The following is a 23,222-nucleotide window of genomic DNA, read 5'->3' as shown; positions in this document are numbered from 1 at the left end:
TGAATATTGTGTACTGCATAAAAATGTTATAAAAAATTGGGGATATCCAAGAAAATGTATACAATCATATATGCTATAGTTTGTTTTCAACATAATGTATTAACCAGTGTACCAAGTACATCAACAACAATAATTATTTCAGATCCCATTTATTTTTGCAATTTATCAAATAAAATAAGTATGCCAGCAGAAATACAATAAAAAAGTACAAATAAATTAGATTTAAACAATCACAAACAGAAGTATAAACATTTGTTTCTAATATATAATATAATAATTTAAAGTACTGATATTTTTTAATCTAATAATGCGAATTTAATTTTACAATATGAAAATCAAATCTAAAGTGAAAAATTGCCCTGCCTTTGGTTAAGTTTTAATTTAGGAATGCAACATTTGATCACTGGTTACCATGGTGATTTTGAAACATTCTAAAGCTCTGTCTACACTATCAAACTTTCCATGACAAAAAAATGGTGCCTATATATGGATATGATGAAGTCATATCACTACCATATTTAGGCATATTACAGTTAAACCTCCTGTAAGCGGCCACCCTCGGGACCAAAAAAAGTGGCCGCTTACGGAGGTGGCCGCTCGCGGATGTTCAACTGTACTACCATATTTGGGAAATTTTTTATTAATTTTGAATAACTAGTTTGATAATGTAGACATCATAAAATATAGGAATGCAACATTTATTACCATGGTTATTTTGAAACATATATTAAGGCCATAATGCATCATGTTTTAACAGTGCATGAAGCCTGTTGGTTCAATCGAGTAAAAACTGTTTCAATTTGTTTTCAAAAAATACAAATAACTTCTAAAATCCATATAAATTACTGAGCTTGTTGTATTGTTTTTTAATACCTGAACCTCATTCACCACAGCAGCCAGACTTTGTTTTTTCTTCAAACAAAATTAATACAAATCTTGGTATATATAGCTACAATTGAGCTATGTGAAATAACCTGACATTGGGGTCAAAAAGGCTGGCTGGCCGGCCCCTTTTGCATAGGTTTTTGAACCATAAATCACAGATATCTATATTCTATGTAGTAGAACCTAGAAATACAGTACCTTCATTATTTAATTTAATATAAAAAGTGATTGTGTATTATATGAAATGTGTAAAATAAAAATCTGGATGGAATTGCATAATGTGACCTTAAATCAGTTAACCTTTCACCTGTAACCTTTCACCTGTAACCTACATCTAATAAACTATGTTCACACAAATAAAACAGGAAGCTTTAATGTGAACCCAGTAAGCTCACAATGCAAACAAACTCATAACAAAAGTCAAATACAATTTTCTTTTACATTAAATAAATTTTCTTTCAGTAATACTTATATGAGACAGTGCTTCTATATTAATCAAGGTCTTTGAATTTAAATAATTTTTCTAAAATAATTTTAAATTTATTTGTACTGTATATTTTTTTCTAAATAATTTGATTGCATAGTGGTTTTTCCACCTTGTTTAAAAAAAGTAAAGATTTACGGGTGGTTGAATGAAAATGAAGATACCTTGATATAAAATGATTAATGGAACCAATTTTTGGATTTATACTTCCACGTTTTTACAATGTTATTTCATTTTTTTAGTAATGAATATGATTGATGAATTATTTATTTTTATTTATTTATAAATAAATTTTGGCGATGTTATTTAATTTTTTTTAGTAATGAATATGATTGATGAAAAGTATGATTTAATCACAATGAACTCTCAGGCTTCTGTGAACAATTTTTTAAAACTGTTGAATTACTTATGATTAAGAAATGTAAGAATACATAATGTAAATGTAATGAGAATAAAAGTATTTTATATTGTAGAAAAGTAAGTAGAAAAAGAAATGGTTGCTTTGCAAGAAAAAATGAAGAAAATCGCTAAAATTTACGGTCAACGAGCATTGGATGTTTCAATTATGATCTATTCTTCATTAGAATAATTTTTGTATCTAAATTGATGTAGACTGTTTGATTGTGTATTGCAACTTATTTTGTTCTTTCATATGACCTTATGTGCTAAAACGATTTCAAAATGCTATTAAAATTTAACTACAGTACTAAGCTTTAAAATTTGCACATAAAATTTGTTTGAAAAATGCAGTAACAGTTTGAAAATGAACAATTATTATTTTATACAACCTACATCAGGTTTTCAATCTCTGAGTTTGCAATTTTGTAGTCTAGTGAAATATTTGTAGAGAAATAGATAATTATTTAAATATTTTTTTAAGGCACTTTCTTTGTCCCATAAGAAAATATACATTTTTACAGCCTGTTAAAAGTTAAAAGAGATAAAATTGCACAATAAAATTATACTGTAGTTCAACCATCTCGGACGATGATTGTAAAAGACCCTGATCGTTGGCAGATCAATGTCGCAGCAAGTCATGTGACCTAAAAACACATTTGGCATGAGTCCGCTCCCACATTCAGCGCTTCCAACATTGTTCGCAAGGATGGAAATGTTTTTGAAACGGTTGGTAATGATGATAAATTAAGTGAAGTTCTGAGAAAATAAAGAAAAAAATGTCTTCTGTAAATATATGAAGAAACTATCCGATAGTTTCTTCGGCAAACAAATAGAACATAAACTATGTATATGAAACTATCCGGTATTTCAAGGTTTCGGGGTTGGTCAAAAACTAAACCCTGCCGGACACCATTCCGGTATTTCAAGGTTTCGGGGAAGTACTAAAAACTTTGGAATGTTTTACCTCTTTCGTTCCACAACATACAAAATGTAAATAGTTTCAAAAAGATTGCAAAATATTATTTATTATCAAATGATACTTAGTGGCCATGTTTTAATATGATTTATACTGCAATTGAAATGTACCGCTTGACGTCTTATTGTTATTTTCATTTCTGTGATTTATATGTATATATGTTTTGTTTGCTTTTGTCTGTTTTGTTTTGGCGTCCCTGACACAAGCATTTATTTTATTGGTGACGCCACCATTTTGGAAATAAATGTTAATTTTGAATGTGTGGACAGAGCTTTAGGCAACAATGAAATATACTCACGGCTGAATGTTCATCCAGCCCCTTGAAAGACTTGCAAATGTTTCGTGATTTCCAGCAAGGATAGCCTCGATATCCATAACTTTTCCTTTAGGAATTTTCCCAGTAACCTCTTTGCCAATAGCTAAGACCAGACCAATGGCTACTGTGTATGCTACCACACTAAAAGTAAACAAAATGATAATTAACATATCTTCTTTACAGAAACTGGGAAATAAAAGCCTTTTGCATGTTTGTAATGTCCAGACCAGATATACATGATCAACATTCAGTAGTATATACATACATTAGTCTAGTATAGGTTCTAGACCGAAATTAGTAAAAAGATAAATATTTTCATATGTATAATACATGAGCTCGTATTTTCATAGTATTCAGACAAAGAGCGAAATTCCGACTGCTGGTGGACTAACATAAAAAAGACAATAACTACAGACTTGGGGCACACATTCGCAAATCATATTATATTAACATTATATTACCATCCAATGAAATGGTCATCCTACCTACAAATGTAATGTATTAACAATGTACAATATCATACATCAAAACAGACAATAAATATACATACCTACTTCCTCTTGATAAGGGCATAAGATTGTAGAAATAGTACACCATTGACAGGATTAAATTTGTGATTCGTTCCAGCTCCTGTACGGAATAAATAAATATTCATTTTCTATATAGTTAATCTCATGTATTTCATTCCATTTGTGATGTCTATATCATAAACTTTAACCTAACTTTTCAAGATACAGGCACACATATGATACATATGTTTTACTGTATTATGGAATTTGCCTATGATAGTGGATATATACTATATTATATTACAAATACTTACAGATTCTTTGATAGTCCCATGAGCCTTTTTCATTTCCTCTGTCAAACTCTGCCAAATATAATCTAATTCAACATAGTACTGATCTGTCCGTTTTTTCGTAGTCGCCGTGTCAAGTGAAAAGAGAACATTCCCAGATCTTAAAAATAAATAGCACAGTAACATTAAAAATGTTAGAAATGTTTCGCAAATGGTAGATATTGATGGTGATGACTCTGTCCACACTATCAAACTTTATGTGACAACAAAATGTGATGTGCTCATATATGGACATGATAATGTCATATCACTACCATATTTGGGTATATATCACTACCATATTTTTGGCACACTTTTTTTGCCAAACTAGTTTGATAGTATAGACAAGAGCTTTACAAACAAAAATTATTTTTTATCTAAGATAACAAATAATATTGAAGATTACAATGATGCAAAGCATTAGACTGGTCCAAGTCATCCAAACAATATAAACTTCTCTCATAATACAATGAGTTGCAATTATAAAATATAATGATGCAACAGCAATACAACTTACACGTCGCCTGTTAAGGCAAAAATAGATCCTTCTAATCTTTTATTTGAATCTTTATAACCAGCGATCTTTGTTGACACCATGAATCCGGGACCAATGGGCGTGGTCATCTTAATCTTTTTGACAACTTTCAGTAACTGTTCGCAGTTATCCACTTTATCTATAGCATTGATAAGTTTTTCTTCTGGTTTTCCTAGTCTGCAAAAGTAAAATAGAGAATTCATGTACTTAATTTAATTGAAGATAAAATTTAAGTTTATTATAACGTTCAAATGCTACCTTATTATAATGTTTATTAGGCATTTGTTCTTTGTATTTGTATCCGTTCTGTATTTGTATGTTAACCCTCCTGGGTTTGGGTTTAAAAATAAAATAAAAATAAAATAGACTGTCAGTTCTGTGAAAACAGATCACATACTGTATATAGCTTGCAGAAAATTAATTAATTTGATGAAAACGAAATTGATTTGATAAAATGTAAATTTATCAAATATTGCTTCTTCAATGCCAGAAGGTGGTAATTGGCAATAGGACTTTGAAGAAAACAAACACTTTTAAGATTTATATCCAGGATGTCATGATAGGGGATGACACTCCAACCCTCCCCTTTTTTTGGGAGATAAAATAAAATCATGAATTAGCTTTTCATTAATATTATAATAGTATTAATGTTATGTTTAAAGTCTAGATCCACCCCTGTGTTTTCAGAGGAATCAAATATGGATTAAAATAATAATTTACACTAGTATACGCATCCTAATCATGTTATTACATTTAAGACCAACCAAGTAAGTTTTACATACAGGATACAGCATTTTTACAAAAGCACACACTGAATATTAAATACTACAAGTATACAGCAACACTACAAACCAAGAATAACAGGGTTTATCACAAATAGCGTGAACAATGATGCATGATGGGAAGGAATTGGGAGGAATAGCTTATATTATTAGTATATTAAAAACTTTATATACTGGTGGTGGTGCTATTGCTCCCAATTCCATCCCATCATGCATCGCTCACACTATTTGCTATAAACCTTATAAAATAAAACTTAAAAAAAAAAAAAAATGTTTACATTTGATGCTACATATGAATTTTTACTTGCTTTAAAAAAAATTTCAGAAATTTATATTTTTAACGTAAACATTTTATTGCAAATAATATTTTTAATGAACCAACGAAAAATATGAAATGTGCGAGACTTCCATTCAAGTAAATTCTCATCATACGTAAGGTATATAACATTCATGGACCTGGAGCCTGCAGAGTATTTCATTTCAAGGAGTGATAAATAGGCTCTTCACTGTATGATGATAAACAACTAAAAATGATTATTAAGCATGATAATTGCATTGTTGCAGTGAGTCTATTGTTATCTATTTCAAGTGAGCAAATGACAAATAAAACTAACTAGCCAACTTCTAGTACAATAGCAATAATTGCCATAAATAATTAAATATATAAAAGTATTATCTGTCTTTTTCATTTTTATTTTTGCATAATGTGATATAATACTAAATTATTATTATTTTATAATTTTTATACAAATACTGAATTTTTATAGTTGGATGGTGAGAATATTTCATGAGTTAAAAAATTCCTCTATTTTGAACGAGGTGCATTAGAGCATGTTCATTATCACCATTAAATATCACTTTTTCATTAGATAGGGCTAATTCCAAATAACATGTGATACATAAATTAACCAATCAAATTGCAAAAATATAATCAGGTGTGTTATAATTAATATATAATAATAATTGAATAATTGTTACTACAGTCTTACAAAACCAGTCAATATTTCAAAATGCGTCCAGTCTAGTTTTGACAGGTTGATTGTACATACTGATGAGGAGTATAGCCAGTTAACAGCACTTTCTCTGCTCTCCTCACTAACTATTCTAACTTTATTAATTGATGACAACAAATAATTTTGTGCAGAAGACATAGCTGAAGGCATTGAGTGGTGTTAAGCAACAGTGAATATGTGACAAAAGCAAAAGGTAAGTGACAAGTTAAAGCTTGGTTTCCACTTGGACGCAACACAAGGATGTAACCGCACCACAAGTAATTTGACCAATTGACGCGATGGAACAACCAAACTGTCGTCTGTGATTGGTCAACTTACTTGTGTTGCGACTACATCGTTGCGTCTAAGTGGTAACCAAGCTGAATGCAGCAACACAATATGATATATTACCGATTACACTGACGGTCCTGGCAACACCCGCATGATACGGATGGCTGTATGATGCTGAGTCAATGTAGACAAACAACAAACAAACATAATTACAGAGTTCTAATTATTAACTATTTCTTTTGTTATATTAGTAGGTATGATATTACTATCTTAATGGGAGGTACCATCACTTTGAAATGTGAAATTTGTATTCTGAACAAACCTAATGATGCCGCTTCATACAGGGAATTTAATTCATTTTTTATTAATTTAAGTATTTCAAAGACTTTAAACTATAGTATCCTTAATATGAGCTTACAATGTAAATTTTTCCATTATTATTATTATTATTCTTAAAAAGGAAGATTTATGACATATTATTTACTCACCCATGCTGGACAACCATTTTTTTTGTAAGATTAAAAATAACATCAAAATATTTTGCGAATCTCATATTGAAGACTTGACCTCTCTGTAAGTTCATGTGTGTGTTGTACCCTGCTTGGAAACTCGTTTGTGGCATCATATCAAGCCACATGATTGGTTGTTCTGGATCAACGATTCTTTTAAAAGAAAATTGTAATTAATATAATAATAAATAATAATAATCAAGTATCCTTGTATTAAAGATTTTTGCTGATCAAATGGCAGTCAGGTCTAAAGGCCAATATACACAGATGAAGCGGTAATGGTAAACAGAAAACCGCATAAATTGTCCCATGTACAATCTGTATCTATCCTGAGCGAAAATTACCCATACGCTCTGTAAATGGTCATAAGAAATAACATAGATTCAATATTTGTATTACCGTTATCGCTCGTCTGTGTAAATTGGCCCTTAAATGTATGTTAAAGTCTTGCACCCATTTTCATTTCTACTTCTCTGTACTGATGCTTGTTAATTACATATGTCTTATGCTTCAATTTCTTTATTTCCACACACGCCACCCACAATACTTGTACATGGAGGATGCATATTTTAAGATAGAGTACAGTGGCCGTATTTACCAATTCACACTTAAGATATTGCCCTTAAATATTGAGTATTTCACTTAACTCAATAAATATATAAGTAGTTCCCTTTTTAAATTGTGTTCATTTAGATAGGAGATTTTTTAAATAAAGGGTGTTTCCCTTAGCCTAAGTGTGAACGGTGGATATGGCCACTGATCTTTAAGCTAATAATGCACCATTGAAAAAAAAAAGCAATGAATAAAATAAAACATTATATATAATTAAGTTTAAAATAAGTTCACAACTAACGTTCTCCATCTTATTGCAATGTTGAAAACATCTCTCCACGTAAATCTTTTTCCATAAACACTTTTGAACGTTCGTGGCATTTTCCAGAATTGTTTTACGTGTTGCGCAACATCAATAGCGGCCAGACCCATAGCGAGGTGAACCCGCTTGCTAGGTAGGAAACCATCGGCGTCATACTGGGTCAATGGCCCCACCATTGCTCCTTTACATATCAACTTTTGAGCATCATCGCTGAGTTCCTCGAATGAGATCGCCTCTACATCCCTGTTATTAAAATAAAATATTGTTATTTTCAAAAGAACTAGTTTGATGATAGTTTATTTATTTATTATTTATTATTTATTTATTCACATTTATTTACCCAGGGTAGCCCAAACAGTTAAAAACTGGTTTCCATTAGGGCCCTGCATTTTACGTAATTTTTTTTTTTTTTTTTTTCATTACGGTATATAGCACACAGTTAATAATGTTTGTACTTACAATAAAAAAATATGGAAAAAAAAATAAATAAATTTGTATACAATTTGAGGGCAACATAGCTCCTCTCATTTTGAACACAGTAAGGTCTTAATTGTACTTAATGCATTGTATCATACAAATTAGATTTAAAAACATTTACAGACATCTCGGTTCTCAAGTCGATATGCAAATTGTTCCATATATTTGCCCCACTTACACAAAAACTCGTGAGGTAACTTTCCTTTTTCGCAAAAGGGACCTTCCTTTTTTTTTTTTCTTTAGTTAACTAGATAGTTAGATTAGTTTAGATTAATAGATAGTTTCCTTCCTTAAAGCTCTGTCTACACTATCAAACTAGTTTGACAAAAAAAGTGTGATGTGCCTAAATATTGTAGTGATATGGCCAAATATGGTAGTGATATGACATCATCATGTCCATATGGGAACATCATATTTTTTTGTCACATAAAGTTTGATAATGTAGACAGAGCTTTAGAGCATTTTTTAACCCTTGTGCACTTATTATTTTTTGTGATGCATCAGTATTTATTTCCTGGAATTTTGGTTTTTCATAGTAAGTTTTTTATTGTATTATATTGTTCAACATACATAACTCAGCCATGTGCTGCTATGTTTTTTATGTGTATAAAATATACTGACAAGAAATTCCATCAATCTCAAGAAGTAGTCTAATTTTGGACAAAATGCATTTTGTTTGTCAAACTTACTCAATATCTGGAGACAACCCAGGCTGCTCAACATAGTTAAAATGCTGAAACGGGAGACCTTTGACCCAGCGGTCCTTAAAAATAGCATCTAGATCCAGTTCGATGCTATACTCTTGAAATGGACTGTCCAGATGAGAGTGAAGATACCTAGAATACTCTAGAATGAGAATAAAAATATTATTAGTTTCAAACTTAATACTAAATTCTGAAATTTTGTAGTTTGCAGAAGCTACAAAAAAATTCATTGGTTGACATATGTTAATTGTGTTCCATTGTATTCAAGTTAAGCCTTCCAGTGTTCTATTCTAAACTAAGCCTACCTCTTAAATACATAGCTTTTGTGTGCTCATTACTGAAGATAGCATGATGGTGGTGTATTTGATGCTGTACCATCAGTTTTGTATTGGACTTGATGGCCTCAAAGTATTGGCCGACAGCGGCATAAGAAAGACCTTTCATATACTGGCATACGTCGTTGTAAGGCTCTAAGGCTAAGCAGGCCTAGAACAAAATGAGATAAAAGTAATTTTTAGATATTGCCTAATGGGGATAGAGTGGGTGTAATTAGCCTAGGAAAACATTCTGGGAAAATGGGAAGAGAAAACAGCTGAGAGGAATCTGTTCTGGATGGTAAAATATCTAGGTATTAGATAACTGGAATAAGCTGAAAGAAAAGCCATAGCCATATTAACTATTCATATCTTTGCTTCTTTGACATGTATGAACAGTGAGGAAAACATTCTGGGAAAAAGGTAGGAGGAAACAGCTGGAAGGAAACAAAACTGGTCTGCTAAAACAGCTAGATATTAGATAACTGGAAAATAACTGGAAAAGCCATATCCATATTAACTATTCATATCTTTTCTTCCTTGACATGTTCAGGCAGTGGGTAAAATATTTACAAATACTCATATCTATGATATGATCCACTAAAAATGATAGGTTACTAAGAGTCCGTTCGGGCGTAACAATTTACACATGTAATAGTCGCGTGTGGTGTACATTTTGAAATAAACCAGCTGTTTCAAAAACCCAACACATGAGGTGGATTGTTCAATTACACCTTAAACCGCAAGCTCAGTAATCACAAGATAAGGAGGAATTGGAACTTACTAGTTTAAAAATATGCATAAAATATGACATTGCTGGGTAAATTTTTTAGTTTAATACATGTGTAAATCTTTCATCGTCCAAACGATCACTGGTTTAACTCTCAAGGGTATTCCACAGTTACACATGTAAACTGATTTTACGTTCAAACACAGCCTTAATAATATTACCAAGCTTTACAAAGCTTCAGAACAATTGAAAGTCCAGTTATAAATGTAGTGCATACCTTAAAATCAGGTAGAGCCTCAGCAGGTTTACCCCCATGGTACAGCAGGGATCCTCTTAGCTGTAGTGATTGCACATGGTTAGGATTTATGGTTAATGCTGAGGTAAAATGCTTTAAAGCCGAGTCATAATCACCTAGCTCCCTACAAGACAAGCAAAAGTAAATCTAAGGTTCTTTGTAACATGTCCGATTTATTTGGACATAAATAATACTTAACACAAATCCTTAAAGATGTATTGTCCCCCAAAAACATGAAAAATGACGATTTATTAAATCAAACCTTGATAATAAAGTTAATCACTTACGTAGGGAAAAAAACGAAGAAATCATGTTTTCACATATAAAATGACAAAATAAATTGTTAAATTCAAACAAAAACCATTGGCTCGCAGCCAATTTGACAATTTTTTGCTTTAAATTACAGTTTTTTCAGGTTTAAGAATTATTTTTTCAGGGGGACAATACATCTTTAAATGTATGATGTTAAAGGTTAAAGATATATTTTGGCCCCTTGAAAAAATAATACACAAGAAATATTTCTTACAAAAAATGCCTCTCAACTTGTTAACACTTTAAAATTATTGATTTTTCGTCAATTTTTTTTTAAAAATTGATAACCTATTTAATAATATAAGAAATAATGATTTATTATCAATTTTATTTGTTTAACAATCAGTAGGCCTAGTAAACAATTAGTATGAAATGCTCTATTTAATTATAAAGCAGGGTTTATCAGGTATTAAATACATAATTTGTTTGAGGATGGGGATTATGATTGGATTCAGTTTTCTTTCTGTAGTTGATTTAGCTTATCAATTAATTAATTAAATCAAACAATACATTTTTATTTTAGAACAAAGTCCATAGCCTATTGATGTATAGAACAAAAATATAATCCTAAACTAAACTATGGTATTGTGCATATTCCAGGCTAGGGGCATTAATACATTTTTTTTAAATATGCTATTTTAATGTCAAGTACTGTAAAATTGATCTTGACATGGTATAGCAGCTGTTTTGTATATCAGTTAATCATAGTCTTGTAAATCAACTGGTGGATGGTGATGAAAAACACATAAACACCATAAGGCACTAAATGAATATATTAATAATGGATGTTTGCCGATTTAAAAGCTTTAACTAAAAGGTTAATGAGATATTTATACAAAATGATAGAAATCATAGAATATCATCCTCATAAAAAAATATTAGGGATTTTTTATAAACAGGATGATGGATGGAAATATTATTTTATTCGATATAGTGACTGTTTTTAGAATAATAAGCAGAAATAATAATTTGATAATGTAATGTATAGCAATGGGTCTATTGTATTTTTAAGCAAGATTGACAAAAAAATGGACACAGGATTTTTTGTAATCGTCATGAGAGGTAAAATGGAACAAAAAGAATGATACGAGAAGTATTATAGTAGAACTTATAATTTGAAATAAAAATGTTAATAATGTAATGCATATCTGCAGTGGGTCTATTGCTAGTAAATGAGCATGTGAAAACAAAATTGATACCTATAAGCATGTGCTAGACTCCTGATGCATTCTACCAACTCCGGTTTCTGCCTCAGTGTTTGTTCAAATACTTTAATTGCTTCCTACAGATATTAAATAACATGAGCATTTTGATCAATATTACATTTCATTTATTTTGTCTCCATGAAAATACAATTTACAAAACGTAGACAAAGAGCAAGAAAAAAACAACACACAAAATCAGGCAGACAGGGTTGTTAAAAAGTGAACTTAATCAATATCTAGTAGGTCTCCTATTGATTGGATAAAAACATAACAAAATTAAAAATACAAATACATACAAAAACAAATACTATAGCCAGGAAAACCTGGTTCATAAAAAAAAATGATTGGTAAAGCATTTCTTGTAAAAACTCATCTGAACTCACTTACATCCAGACCAAAAGTACTGGAACTATACCCGTGGTTATACCTGTTTGTGAAATCAGACATGAAGTAGGGGGTAGGATTAGACCAGAAGTGGGATTATACCCGAGGATATACAGTAGACAGAAAACACAAAATTGAGTTTGGAAAGCCTGAGAGACAAAATTACTATACAGTCAATTCTCCCAAAACCAGACTTTTCTTGAGGTCCAAACAGTCCCAAATTAATTTTACCATTAAAAACATATTCCAAATACCAGACTTTCAAGGCATATTTGGTCCGGCATTGGGAGAGTTGACTGTATATGTATTTTTTGAAGGACTACAATGGAAATAAGTTGATCTTTTTCGTTACTTTTTTATGTTTTTAGCCTTGTAATTTAATTTATATTTTATGAATTTCTATTAAAATGAAATGAAATTTACAAACTTACCCCAATTTTTCCTTGATGATATATTGCCAGGCCTAGAAAATGAAATGTCTCTGGTTGGGTTGGGTTTAAGCGTACAGACGCAAAAAAGTCTTTTGTTGCCTGCACGTAATTCTATGAAAAGAGAGCTGATGTGATAAGTAAGTTGTTAATTACAGAAGAGGGGGAAGGGGAAAATATTTAGTTAGTTTGATAAAATATTCTACTTCCATTTAGAAGTAAACTCCATTGTTGAAGGCTACTGCTTTACACTATTATATATATATACTATGGCTTTTGCAATTTTTAAGCATATGGTGTGTTATCTTAAAAACTAGAATGATATGATCATGTTATGAAAAATTATCAGGCACTAATTATTAATAATGTTTCAAATTACAGAAAGTGATACACTAATATTTAGTTTTATTATACTACTAATTATTAAAATTAAACCCCATATACAAAATCTACATGAATACTCTAAAACCTTGAAAAGAAGCCCATTTTGTAATTTTTGTATACTTTTATTGTTTCATGATTATCAACTTTTTAGTGGAGGTTTTCATCTCTCTCAGTTGATGTAAAATAAAATAAATTTTGTGAATCTCTATATACGCTGATCACTTCCTCCCGAAATGTGATTAATGGTTTGTACACATACCTCTTCCTTGAAGGCAATCATGGCGCGATGTGCGAGAGGCCTCGGAGTGATCTTTAACGATAACGCTTTATTTAAATCTGCCATAGCATCTTTGTTCCTGCCCAGAGGAGTATAAACCTTTAAGAAATAAATAAGATATAATGAATACAGAATAGCAAAGAGCAAGGTATTAACTTATCTTATCATGGTTCTAGTAAAATATATTTATATCTGAGAACAAACAAATTTTTTAAACCTATTGTTCTTCAATTCAAATTCTTTAATGCAACAAGGTAAAGCATTGTTTAATTTACCATATATAAATAACAACAAAGTATAAACAACGTCATCTTATATAAACTATTATTGATTGATTGATATAGATTGATTGATTGTGATAACATTTTATTTAAAAATATGAAACAAGCACTGTGAATAATGTTTTTATTAATTGTCTTAGTGGCGGATCGAGGATTTTTAAAAACCGTTTAAAGTGTGTTCTGTTTTGCATTGTATCTTTCAAAATTGAGTGGAATCTCTGCCTTTGAATTGAATCCACCTATGCTATTCAGCTTACCTCAGCTCTTCGCTCCCAGCTTTCGGCTATATCTGGGTCTATATCAATAGCTTTTGTAAAATCTTGAATTGCAAGTTCTGCATTTAATGGAAACTAGAGAATAAAAAATTAAAATACAGTACAAGTGAAAATCAAAATACTATGATGTAAAAACAATTGTGATGTACCCAAATATGGTAGTGATATGACGTCATCGTGTCCGTATGGGCACATCACATTTCTTGTCACATAAAGTTTGATAGTGTGGACAGAGCTTTAGAGTATAGTAAATGATCATAGGTTGGTGTTCTAAGTGGCTTAATTGTGTCCCAAAAACCGGGACATTGTGTTGAAAAGTGCTTAACATTCTATTTTTAATACCACAGATCTTACCTGTATTCCTTTCCTTGCGTAGGCAATACCCCGTGCGTGGTATGCGCTCAATAAGTCTGAATGCTCATTGATCAACTCAGTTAATTGTTTAATCGCTCTGTTCAGCTGACCAATATTCAATAAAATAACACCGGATGCTGTAAGATAGTAATAAAGAGAAAAACGTAAAAATAGATTGAGTGACTAAAGGCAGACCACTTATAACATTGTTTAAAGAGAACTTGTACATATTTATTTAATGATTTTCCATGACGTTTTCAGTCTGAAAACTGAAAAACAAAATACCTAGACTTTCTTTTCTTTTTTCAGATCTTATTCAATGCTTTAGTTTCATAATATTCTGCCTACAATTATCCATTTCACATCGTAGCAAAACATTTACAGAAAACAGGGTTCACACCATACAAAATGCAGTTGACGCCGCAGTGTGTGCAGTTTTGCTACGTGATGTAATAAAGGGTATAAGACATCACATTATTTACTACCATGTTACTTTTTTATTTTTAATTAAATATTCTATTCATACAAAGTATTTAATATTTTATTACCTTATTAAATATTATAGTAACAATATTTGGCTTTTATTAAAGTGATTACTGTACCATGCTATTTCAATTTAGTATAATATCTATTTCAGTTTCAGAATCAGTTTTTATACTTTGTCCAACCTTTCCAGGTAATAAGAATAAACACAATTAAAATACAATTCCTTCCTTGTTTCGTTTTATAGTTGGATTATTATCTAATAATAATAGTGTATGGTAATTGAGGTAATTGAAAACAAAATGATGATACCACCTGGATAATGGATATTTCTGTAAAAGTATTTATTAATTTTTATTACAATTCAAGTTGTGCTGCTTGATGTTTTGTAATTGTGAACCATTATTAACTTTTTGTATCTGTATATAATATATTGTAACTACTGTATTTTGTAACATTTTGTATGGGTCGTACCTCTTGTTACTCTCCGTTTTAAAGGAGAGTAACCAATAAATATTATTACCTCTGCCAAGGAGGTTATATTTTCACCCCTGTATGTTTGTGTGTCTGTCTGTGAACAGCCTGGAGGCCACAGTTTTCAACCGAATCTAGCCAAATTTGGCCACAATGATCTATGCCCCAAAAGCTTGGACGAGTTCGACTTTGAGGGGAAAAGGTCATAGGTCAAGGTCACAACTAACAAAAAACTATTTTACTGCCTAGAGACCACAGTTTTTAATCGATTCTCACCAAACTTAGCCACAATGATCAATGACTCTTCATATGCGTGTGATTAAATTTTGAAGGGTCAGGGTCAAAGATCAAGGTCCACAAAAAAAAAAAAATAATAATAATTTAAAAAAAACCTCAGCGGGACTTGAACCAGTAATCTCAACTGTGAGAGGCTAGATACATAACCATTACACCAAACGCTCATCCACAACTTTGTAGTGTGCAGTTAGCCTATTTACACTTTTTATTTACACAAAAATTTTTTTTAATATATATATTGTCCGGGGACATTTTATGTAGGGGAATTTTACAGTAGGCGGAGGTTTGTACTCTCGGAGTACCCTCTAGTTTATTATTAGGTTTGCCTGCCGTCAATACTGACAATTGGCTACCATCATATCTTTCTTCCAAGCAGTTCTTTTTTTAGCAAGACGATTACAATTCAATAAACAGGAAATGTTTCCAATAGCACCTCTAATATTAATTGTACTAATTGTAAAGTGCTTTTCTTTATTACAATTCAATACACACAGGAAATAATATTGAATAATTAATGTCTGTATGCGTACATTGATTATCAATATTTATGAGAGGTCTGGTTTTATAGTAGATGAATAAGTGTAATAAAAACATCAATAGAATTATTCACACATGTTGACAATGATACCTTAATCATAAAGACGAAATATTGTACTGAATATTTTGTTTGTTAAATTGTTTTATATTGTAAATTATTGCTATTGAAAATGTTTATTAACTTCAAAAGACTTTACTGTATGTAACATCATAGAGATACTGTATGGTAATATTAAAGTCAGCAGGGGCCAGACTGCAATTTTTCTGGGTTACTTTTGTATTTTGCTGTCGTACTTGAATGAAGTTGAACTAAATATAGACCTCTACTTCCTTTGTTTATTAATGTTATAGTATCTGTTCATAAAAATGGATATGATTTTTTCTTCCAATTTGTTTCTCTGGTGCAGATCCTGTGGATGTGAAGAGGGGCAGGGTAACAACTATGTACTGTGTCACACCTGTTCTGATCCAGTGCCATCAAATCAAACAGAATGTCAATGTTTCATTTTCACTTTCATAGAGCGTCGTAAAAAACGAAACATTGACGTTCAACCTGATTTGCTGGCACCGGATCAGAACCGTGCTGGAACAGGTGTGGAAGACCCTTTAGGGTGTTTTTTTTTTTGCCTCTCAAATGCTCATAGTGTCCACAAACAGACAGATTGAATATTTTTGAATATTTAACAAATGAAATGCGTTTCTTATACAGTAGGTCAGACCCACATACAATAATTCCTTTGCCATAGTATTTTCTCAACTTAAAGTATCTCATTATCATTTAAGCTGTACTTTACACACAGTGAAAAAACAATAATTACCAATAATCAGGACTTTATCTGATTTAATGTTTGTTAAATGATATTCACCATTTATTTGTTTCATTTTTGGTTTCATATTCCTTATCATAGTTACACGTGTATTTCCTGCCCAGCCTACTGGATTTCTAATTAATAATATTCAATCAATATTTATTACCTCAAAGTCTATAAACTGTTTATTAAGGGCCAACTATACAAACATTTGTTTATTATTAGTTACCACTACTGCTTTAATATTCCCAATTTTTTATTTTATCAATAAAGCTCTGTCTACACTATCAAACTAGTTTGACCAAAAAAAGTATGATGAGCCCAAATATGGTAGTGATATGCCCAAATATGGTACAGTTAGGCCCCGTTTCTGCTGCCAATCCCAAATATACCGTATAAATATACCATATAAATATACCGAATTTCATATATACCGTATATGAAATTCGTGCACCGTTTCCGCTGCACATACTTCGTGGGTGGGCTGTAAAAAAGTTGGCTTTCATTACCCAAAATGCATTTCGTGAGACGGAAGTATGGATTGACCTAGAGTCTCGTGTAGTGAGGTTTATACCTGACAAAAACAAAACAATGATGGTTTCTCAAAACGTCGTAGCATTGCTTTCTATTTTAAATCTAATGAGCAGAAGTGGCAACAAATTTACACCGCAAAAACGAGCACAATCTAGAAATGTAGAATGGGCATTGACTAGATTTATGCAAAGAATCGTAGTGGGGACAAGTAACTCGTTCTCTCCCGGACTTGCTGTTGTTGTCTTTTGCCAAATTGGTTGCTGTTAACTTGCTTTGGCGTTAAGTCTACCACAAATTCTGCTTTTATTTTGTTTAAGATACTTTTGTAAATCTCGGTATCTCTTCTGTTGCCATGCAGTCTCCTCCTCCCATGCCTCTCCACACAATTGAATTGCAAAAATAGTTATTTCTTCAGTCCACAGTGACATTTTGATCTGTTGCTTGCTTATACACGTGTGTGTACCGCATATATATACGGTATATTTTTTATGAGACTCGTTTCTGCTGCCAAAAAATATACCGTATATAAAATATACCATATATATACGGTATATTTTTGGCAGCAAAAACGGGGCCTTAGAGGAAAAATGGTCATGTTACAATATAGATTATGTGATAAAAATCGTAGAAAGTAGGAAACCTTTTGCCATTTTCCCCCTGACTGGGTAGTGATGCTTAAATATGGTAGTGATATGACCAGGGAGTTACAACTCCCTGATATGATATCATCATGTCCATATATGGGCACATCACATTTTTTGTCACATAAAGTTTGATAGTGTAGACAGAGCTTAAGATTGCAATAACTTCGATCCTAGTCTTTTTGTGTAGTTCTATTTTTAGTGTATATGTTTGTGCTTGATGGTTTTATTGATTGGACAGTATTCATAAGAATTAACACCTTGGATATTTACTAGTATGTCTGTTTTTTTACCCACACTTAACTGTTGAATGTCTAAACACTTTGATAAACACACAGCCTGTGTTGGCATACACGCTCCTTTTAATAACCATATTATTCTATTTAAACAGAATAATATTTACTGTAGGTGATCCAATTGTATTCATACACGTATTGCATTCTCATTCTGTTTTCCTTTCAGCTTTTGTTATACTTTTCATTATTAAATTATTTAGTAGCGTCGTTCAATATTCTTTGTGGAGATTAAATTTTTAACATTAAGATGTTGCTGCACAGTAGTAGTAGGTAGCTAGTCACGTGTGCTCAGTGAAGCGTGACATTAACAACACGATTCTCATTATTACTACCTTATCGATTCAAATAAAGCCAATAACTGCCTTTCTTCGGTAGATGATGCATAATTAATGAAGAAGGTTTTTTGTTAATCTACTTTTCTTTAATAATGTATAAATAAATTAAGAAAACATATAAACAAACTGAATAATATAAAGTGTTGACAAGAGATGTAGGAAAAGCTTACTATATTTAAATTCATCTTCAGCAAATTTTAAACTCATTATTTACTTATAATTTTATAATGTTATATAAAATTTTAAAACATTTTTGTTTTCCCTAGCCCAATATTCTTAGTAGGAGTAGCCCAAATTTAAATTTGCATTGTGGACTGGGCAAACAGTAAGTTGAGCTCTGGTTATATTACAAGAATATAGTGTTTGAAAACATTTAATCCTAAATAAAAAGGGTCCTACCAACCATGATGGGAAACAGCATTACCAACTATCCAAAATAAAAACATTTTAAAAAATAAAAAATTATAATAACAATTTTATGGAACTTGAAATGTTATTGTTTATTTATTATCTTTATAGTATTAGTAGTTTTTTTATAATTGAATTTTATGAAATGTTTTTCTGTATGTAATTGTATTGTTGAGAGCCTAAATGATCAGCTACCCTCATGAAACATGGTTCAATCTACAACTCCCTGGTTCAATAGATAAATAAATGTGCTTTGTAAAACTCACAACAGGTGAATGAAATTTGGGTGTTAACAATGTGTTACCTTTACTTTTGTTAAACATTTTATAGAGAGATTAAATGTTAGGAATTCTTCCACATGATCTGATCCTTTATTAACTGTTATTGATTTAGTTCTGACCACAGAGAGGAAAAAGCGAACAAACCCTGCGTGGAATTAACATTACAACAAAATGGGAGTGTTGTTATTAAATGTTTTGTTATGTAGTACTATTCCTACTCAGTTAATAAACAGGAAGGAATGGAATACTATACCATAAACAAACAAAAAATAAGGAAAAGGGAGTATTATTAATTGAATCCAGAACAAAATTTACAGTAGTTACTGCAATAACTGCAGTAGCCTAATTTTATCTCGAGACCATTCTATAGTCACCACCAGGTAGGCTTACTTCATCAAGGCTTCTATGAATGGATGACTTTTGGGAGCAGGAACGCTAGTAGTAGACCAAACCCAGTACCATTTTGATTACGATCATTCGGGAAATTACCTCACGATGATTAAATGGGAACGTTGTTTAATTAAATGTTTGTATTAATAATTATATAGTATTATTCCAACTCAGTAATAAACAGGAAGGAATGGAATACAGTACCATAAACAAACAAAAAATAAGGAAAAGGGAGTGTTAATCAAATTGTTGGAACCATTCCAACTGAATCCAAAACAAAATGTAGTTACTGCAAAAACTGCAGTAGAATAATTTTGACATTGATGAGATAAATTAAAACTGCAAATATTTACTTTTGCCATAAAGAAAATTGACTGCTTTCATCAATACAATGTATATATTGCAGTGTCTAATTGTATTCAACTTCAGCATAATTGGTTCATAGTTAATGGGCCACTGTTAAAGAAATATCATTTTAGATCTGACGTGGCATTCATTCCACAGCAATTATTAGAACTGATCATTGATCGAGAACAGAAAGGGATCAATACTAATCAATAATCTTAACAATAGAAGCATTATCAAGCAACTAACTGACGTGTATCATGCCATTATTCTCAAACACTACCATGCTTTTAACGCAAACGATGAATTTATAATTTGTTCTTATTCTTAAATTTAAGAGAACAGGTTAAAATGATTCTACTATACAACTGCAGGTACAGTACTTCAGTAACTATCACTTGTTACTGCCAGATGATTTGAATCTGTTTCAATTTAGAAGTTTATAAGGTAGTCATTGCAACAACAACAAAAAAACGGAGTGTATAGTTACCAAAAAAGCTTGTTGAATAAACTGGTTAAAGAGTAACCAATATGTAGTTTTTATTATAGAATTATTTTGACAGGGTGCCTTTAAATACAGATCATAATAAAAAAAATACAATTCCCAGAAAAACTTCTGGGTTCAAAATAGTTTTAAAAAGTTAAAAAATATAATTTCAAAATACAGAAAAAGTAGTACAATAAAACTAATACATACTGTGGTTCTTAGGTATAATGTGACAAAAAATGTGCCCATATATGGACATGATGATGTCATATTACTACCATATTTGGGCATATCACTATCATATTTGGGCACATCACACTTTTTGTCACATAAAGTTTGATAGTGTAAACAGAGCTTAAGGTATGGAGAAACAAGTCACAAACTGTAAAGACTAAATACTAGCCTATCTGCACTCTGTACACAATATTTGTGTGTATCTTGATTTAAACAAATTTTATACACTGTACTGATGAATTGAATTTTAAAAATCTATAAAATAATTTAAAAAAATTAAGTTATGTTATGTGGAAAATGTATGATAGTAATCTAATAACCTTGCAATACTATTACATTTTAATGTTTTTTTATATGACTTTCTGTATGTTTGAATTGTATGCATAGTTTTTCTGTGAATTTGTCTACTTTTGATCTGTCATTTTAAATGTTTCAATCTTCCTAATACAATATTTTCAGACTTTTGTCTGCTTTTTGTAAATTTGTTATACCTGAATAAATAAATTTTAAAAATAACAATGTGCAAGGTAAGGGGTCATCATGTCAACATTATTGTCCTGCATTTACTGCAGTAACTAACTTTTAACCTGTTTATTCAATTATTTAGCAAGCTCTGTTTGTTAAATTATAAACATTATCTATTGCATTGAACTATCTTATTTAAACCTCTACATTGAAACTAAAATCTACACACTCTAGTAGAATCATTAATGAAATAAAATACAATGTTATTTAGTAACTAATACTCACCTAATCTCCTGTTAACATCATCATCCTCTACTTGATTTGGAATCAACTTTCGTTCGATCATAATATTTGCATATTTCTATTTTAAAGATAAAGCAACAGAAAGTTTTAGCCAATATATTTAAATGCAGAAAGGACATTTTAAATTCAATTTCATAAACAGTTATTTAGATACAGTAATGATAACAAATCATATTTAAAGAATACCTATGGAATCTGTGATAGTGTGAAGTTGTAAAGTGACAGACATTGACAAACCATTGTTCATTGATGTGACGTACTATTTAGGTTTTTTGGTGCACCCCTGCGTCAATAATTATTTGTAAATGACGCATCCATGACGCACCTCTCCCGGGGGTCGTATGTTGGGTCATGCAAATTTGAAAAGTGCAATACCTTCGCCCATGTCACTCACCTCTATCTCTGCATCATTTATGATAACTTGTGAGTCTCTCTCACTCCCTTCATCATCTATTGTTTCAGATTCTGAGTATACAACTTTCTTTATAGACTTGGAACAAAGGACTGGTATTTCATATTCGACATCTTCATCATGGCCTGAAAAGGGAAAGAAAAATTAAAATCAAGTGGACTGCCATTAATTATAAACTAAAAACTACATTTTTACGATAGCTGTTGAATAGATTAGTAGTAGTAATCTAGGCCATAGCTGGACCTACAAAATACTAGCCTAGTAGTAGTAGCGTAGGTATCTCACTCAGTCAAGAAGTAGTAGGCCTAGTCTAGTACTACACTCTAGCCTACTAGGCCTAGCTAGGCCTAGCTAGGTCTAAATATAATAAAAAACAACAAATACTTGCCACATTCTGGTACAATTTCTCCTATTGATATCAGCCCATTATGATAATCAGGAGAAGATCCTGTTATATCACAATTATCACATCTTTTGTCGGAGTAGGCTACACCTAACAGGCCTAGACCAAGACCTAAGCCTGGGGAGTTATCAATAAACTGTTGGTAGGCGACACCATCCAAGGGCAGAAATGGTCTCTCTGCGGCGACGTTGACCGGTGTCGCTGCGTTCACTATCAGAGGTTCAATCGGAAAATGCACAACTTTCTGCCCTGATTGCGAGCCACCACATCGTTCATCTGCGTTGACTTTTATATTACACTGTACATTTGGATCTGTATGATCAGAGTTGCAGCTAGATAAAAGCGCAACAAACATAAATAAAACAAACAAAGCCATCTCAATCGATACACATTTCATCTCTGCTTCTTCGCTATCATCCTTTCTTTTTCGATGCAATTTTGCAAGTTAGCGCATGTTTACAAACACCAAACATAGACGGCGCTGTTTAGTTTTACAGTATTATAATTCAGTGAAGAAACCGCTATGATTTTTTTTTTCATTTTTATGCCAAATAAATACTTTTCGACATAAAGAGAGAAGAGTTAAATACTCATGTCCTCATAATCAGATATATTAAAGCATAGCAAATCAAAGAAGGTAATTATGTAGCCCTTGCGATTAATTAGTATTAGGCCTACACAAATTAATCGGGTGTTTTATATTAGAAAAGAAACGATAATATAAATCATGAATTAATGAATATTTTACTTTGGCATTAATATTTTCATCACTATAAAATTTAATAGG

General features: G+C 31.3%; 1 protein-coding gene across 1 annotated transcript; it reads right to left on the bottom strand.

Moving 5' to 3' along the window:
- Positions 1–133: 133 nt before the first annotated feature.
- LOC144852337 (tetratricopeptide repeat protein 13-like) lies at positions 134–22,811 on the bottom strand. The gene is made up of 19 exons (XM_078710118.1): positions 22,421–22,811; positions 22,015–22,157; positions 21,603–21,678; positions 14,302–14,438; positions 13,930–14,022; positions 13,374–13,490; positions 12,734–12,844; positions 11,913–11,995; positions 10,384–10,525; positions 9,368–9,548; positions 9,048–9,204; positions 7,861–8,124; positions 6,987–7,160; positions 6,619–6,672; positions 4,416–4,610; positions 3,884–4,019; positions 3,611–3,690; positions 3,043–3,201; positions 134–2,524 (listed from the first exon to the last, which is right to left on the bottom strand). The coding sequence occupies exons 1-19, from the start codon at positions 22,809–22,811 to the stop codon at positions 2,413–2,415; spliced, it is 2,805 nt and encodes a 934-aa protein (XP_078566244.1). The 3' UTR covers positions 134–2,412.
- Positions 22,812–23,222: the final 411 nt, after the last annotated feature.

The sequence above is a fragment of the Antedon bifida genome, chromosome 9 (genome assembly GCF_963402885.1).
Source record: "Antedon bifida chromosome 9, ecAntBifi1.1, whole genome shotgun sequence".
In the NCBI taxonomy this organism is placed as follows: domain Eukaryota; kingdom Metazoa; phylum Echinodermata; class Crinoidea; order Comatulida; family Antedonidae; genus Antedon; species Antedon bifida.
The sequence above is the reverse complement of the archived record's forward strand: the minus strand, read 5'-3'. Positions and strand labels throughout refer to the sequence as shown.

Bases quoted from the DNA above. Each gene is read 5' to 3' on its own strand.
- LOC144852337 (XM_078710118.1), bottom strand. From the start codon at position 22,811: ATGGCTTTGTTTGTTTTATTTATGTTTGTTGCGCTTTTATCTAGCTGC. The intron at 7,161-7,860 runs GTTAGTTGTGAA...TTCTTTTAAAAG, and splicing joins ATTGCAATAAGATGGAGAAC to AATCGTTGATCCAGAACAAC. The intron at 3,202-3,610 runs GTATGTATATTT...GTTTACTTTTAG, and splicing joins CCCTTATCAAGAGGAAGTAG to TGTGGTAGCATACACAGTAG.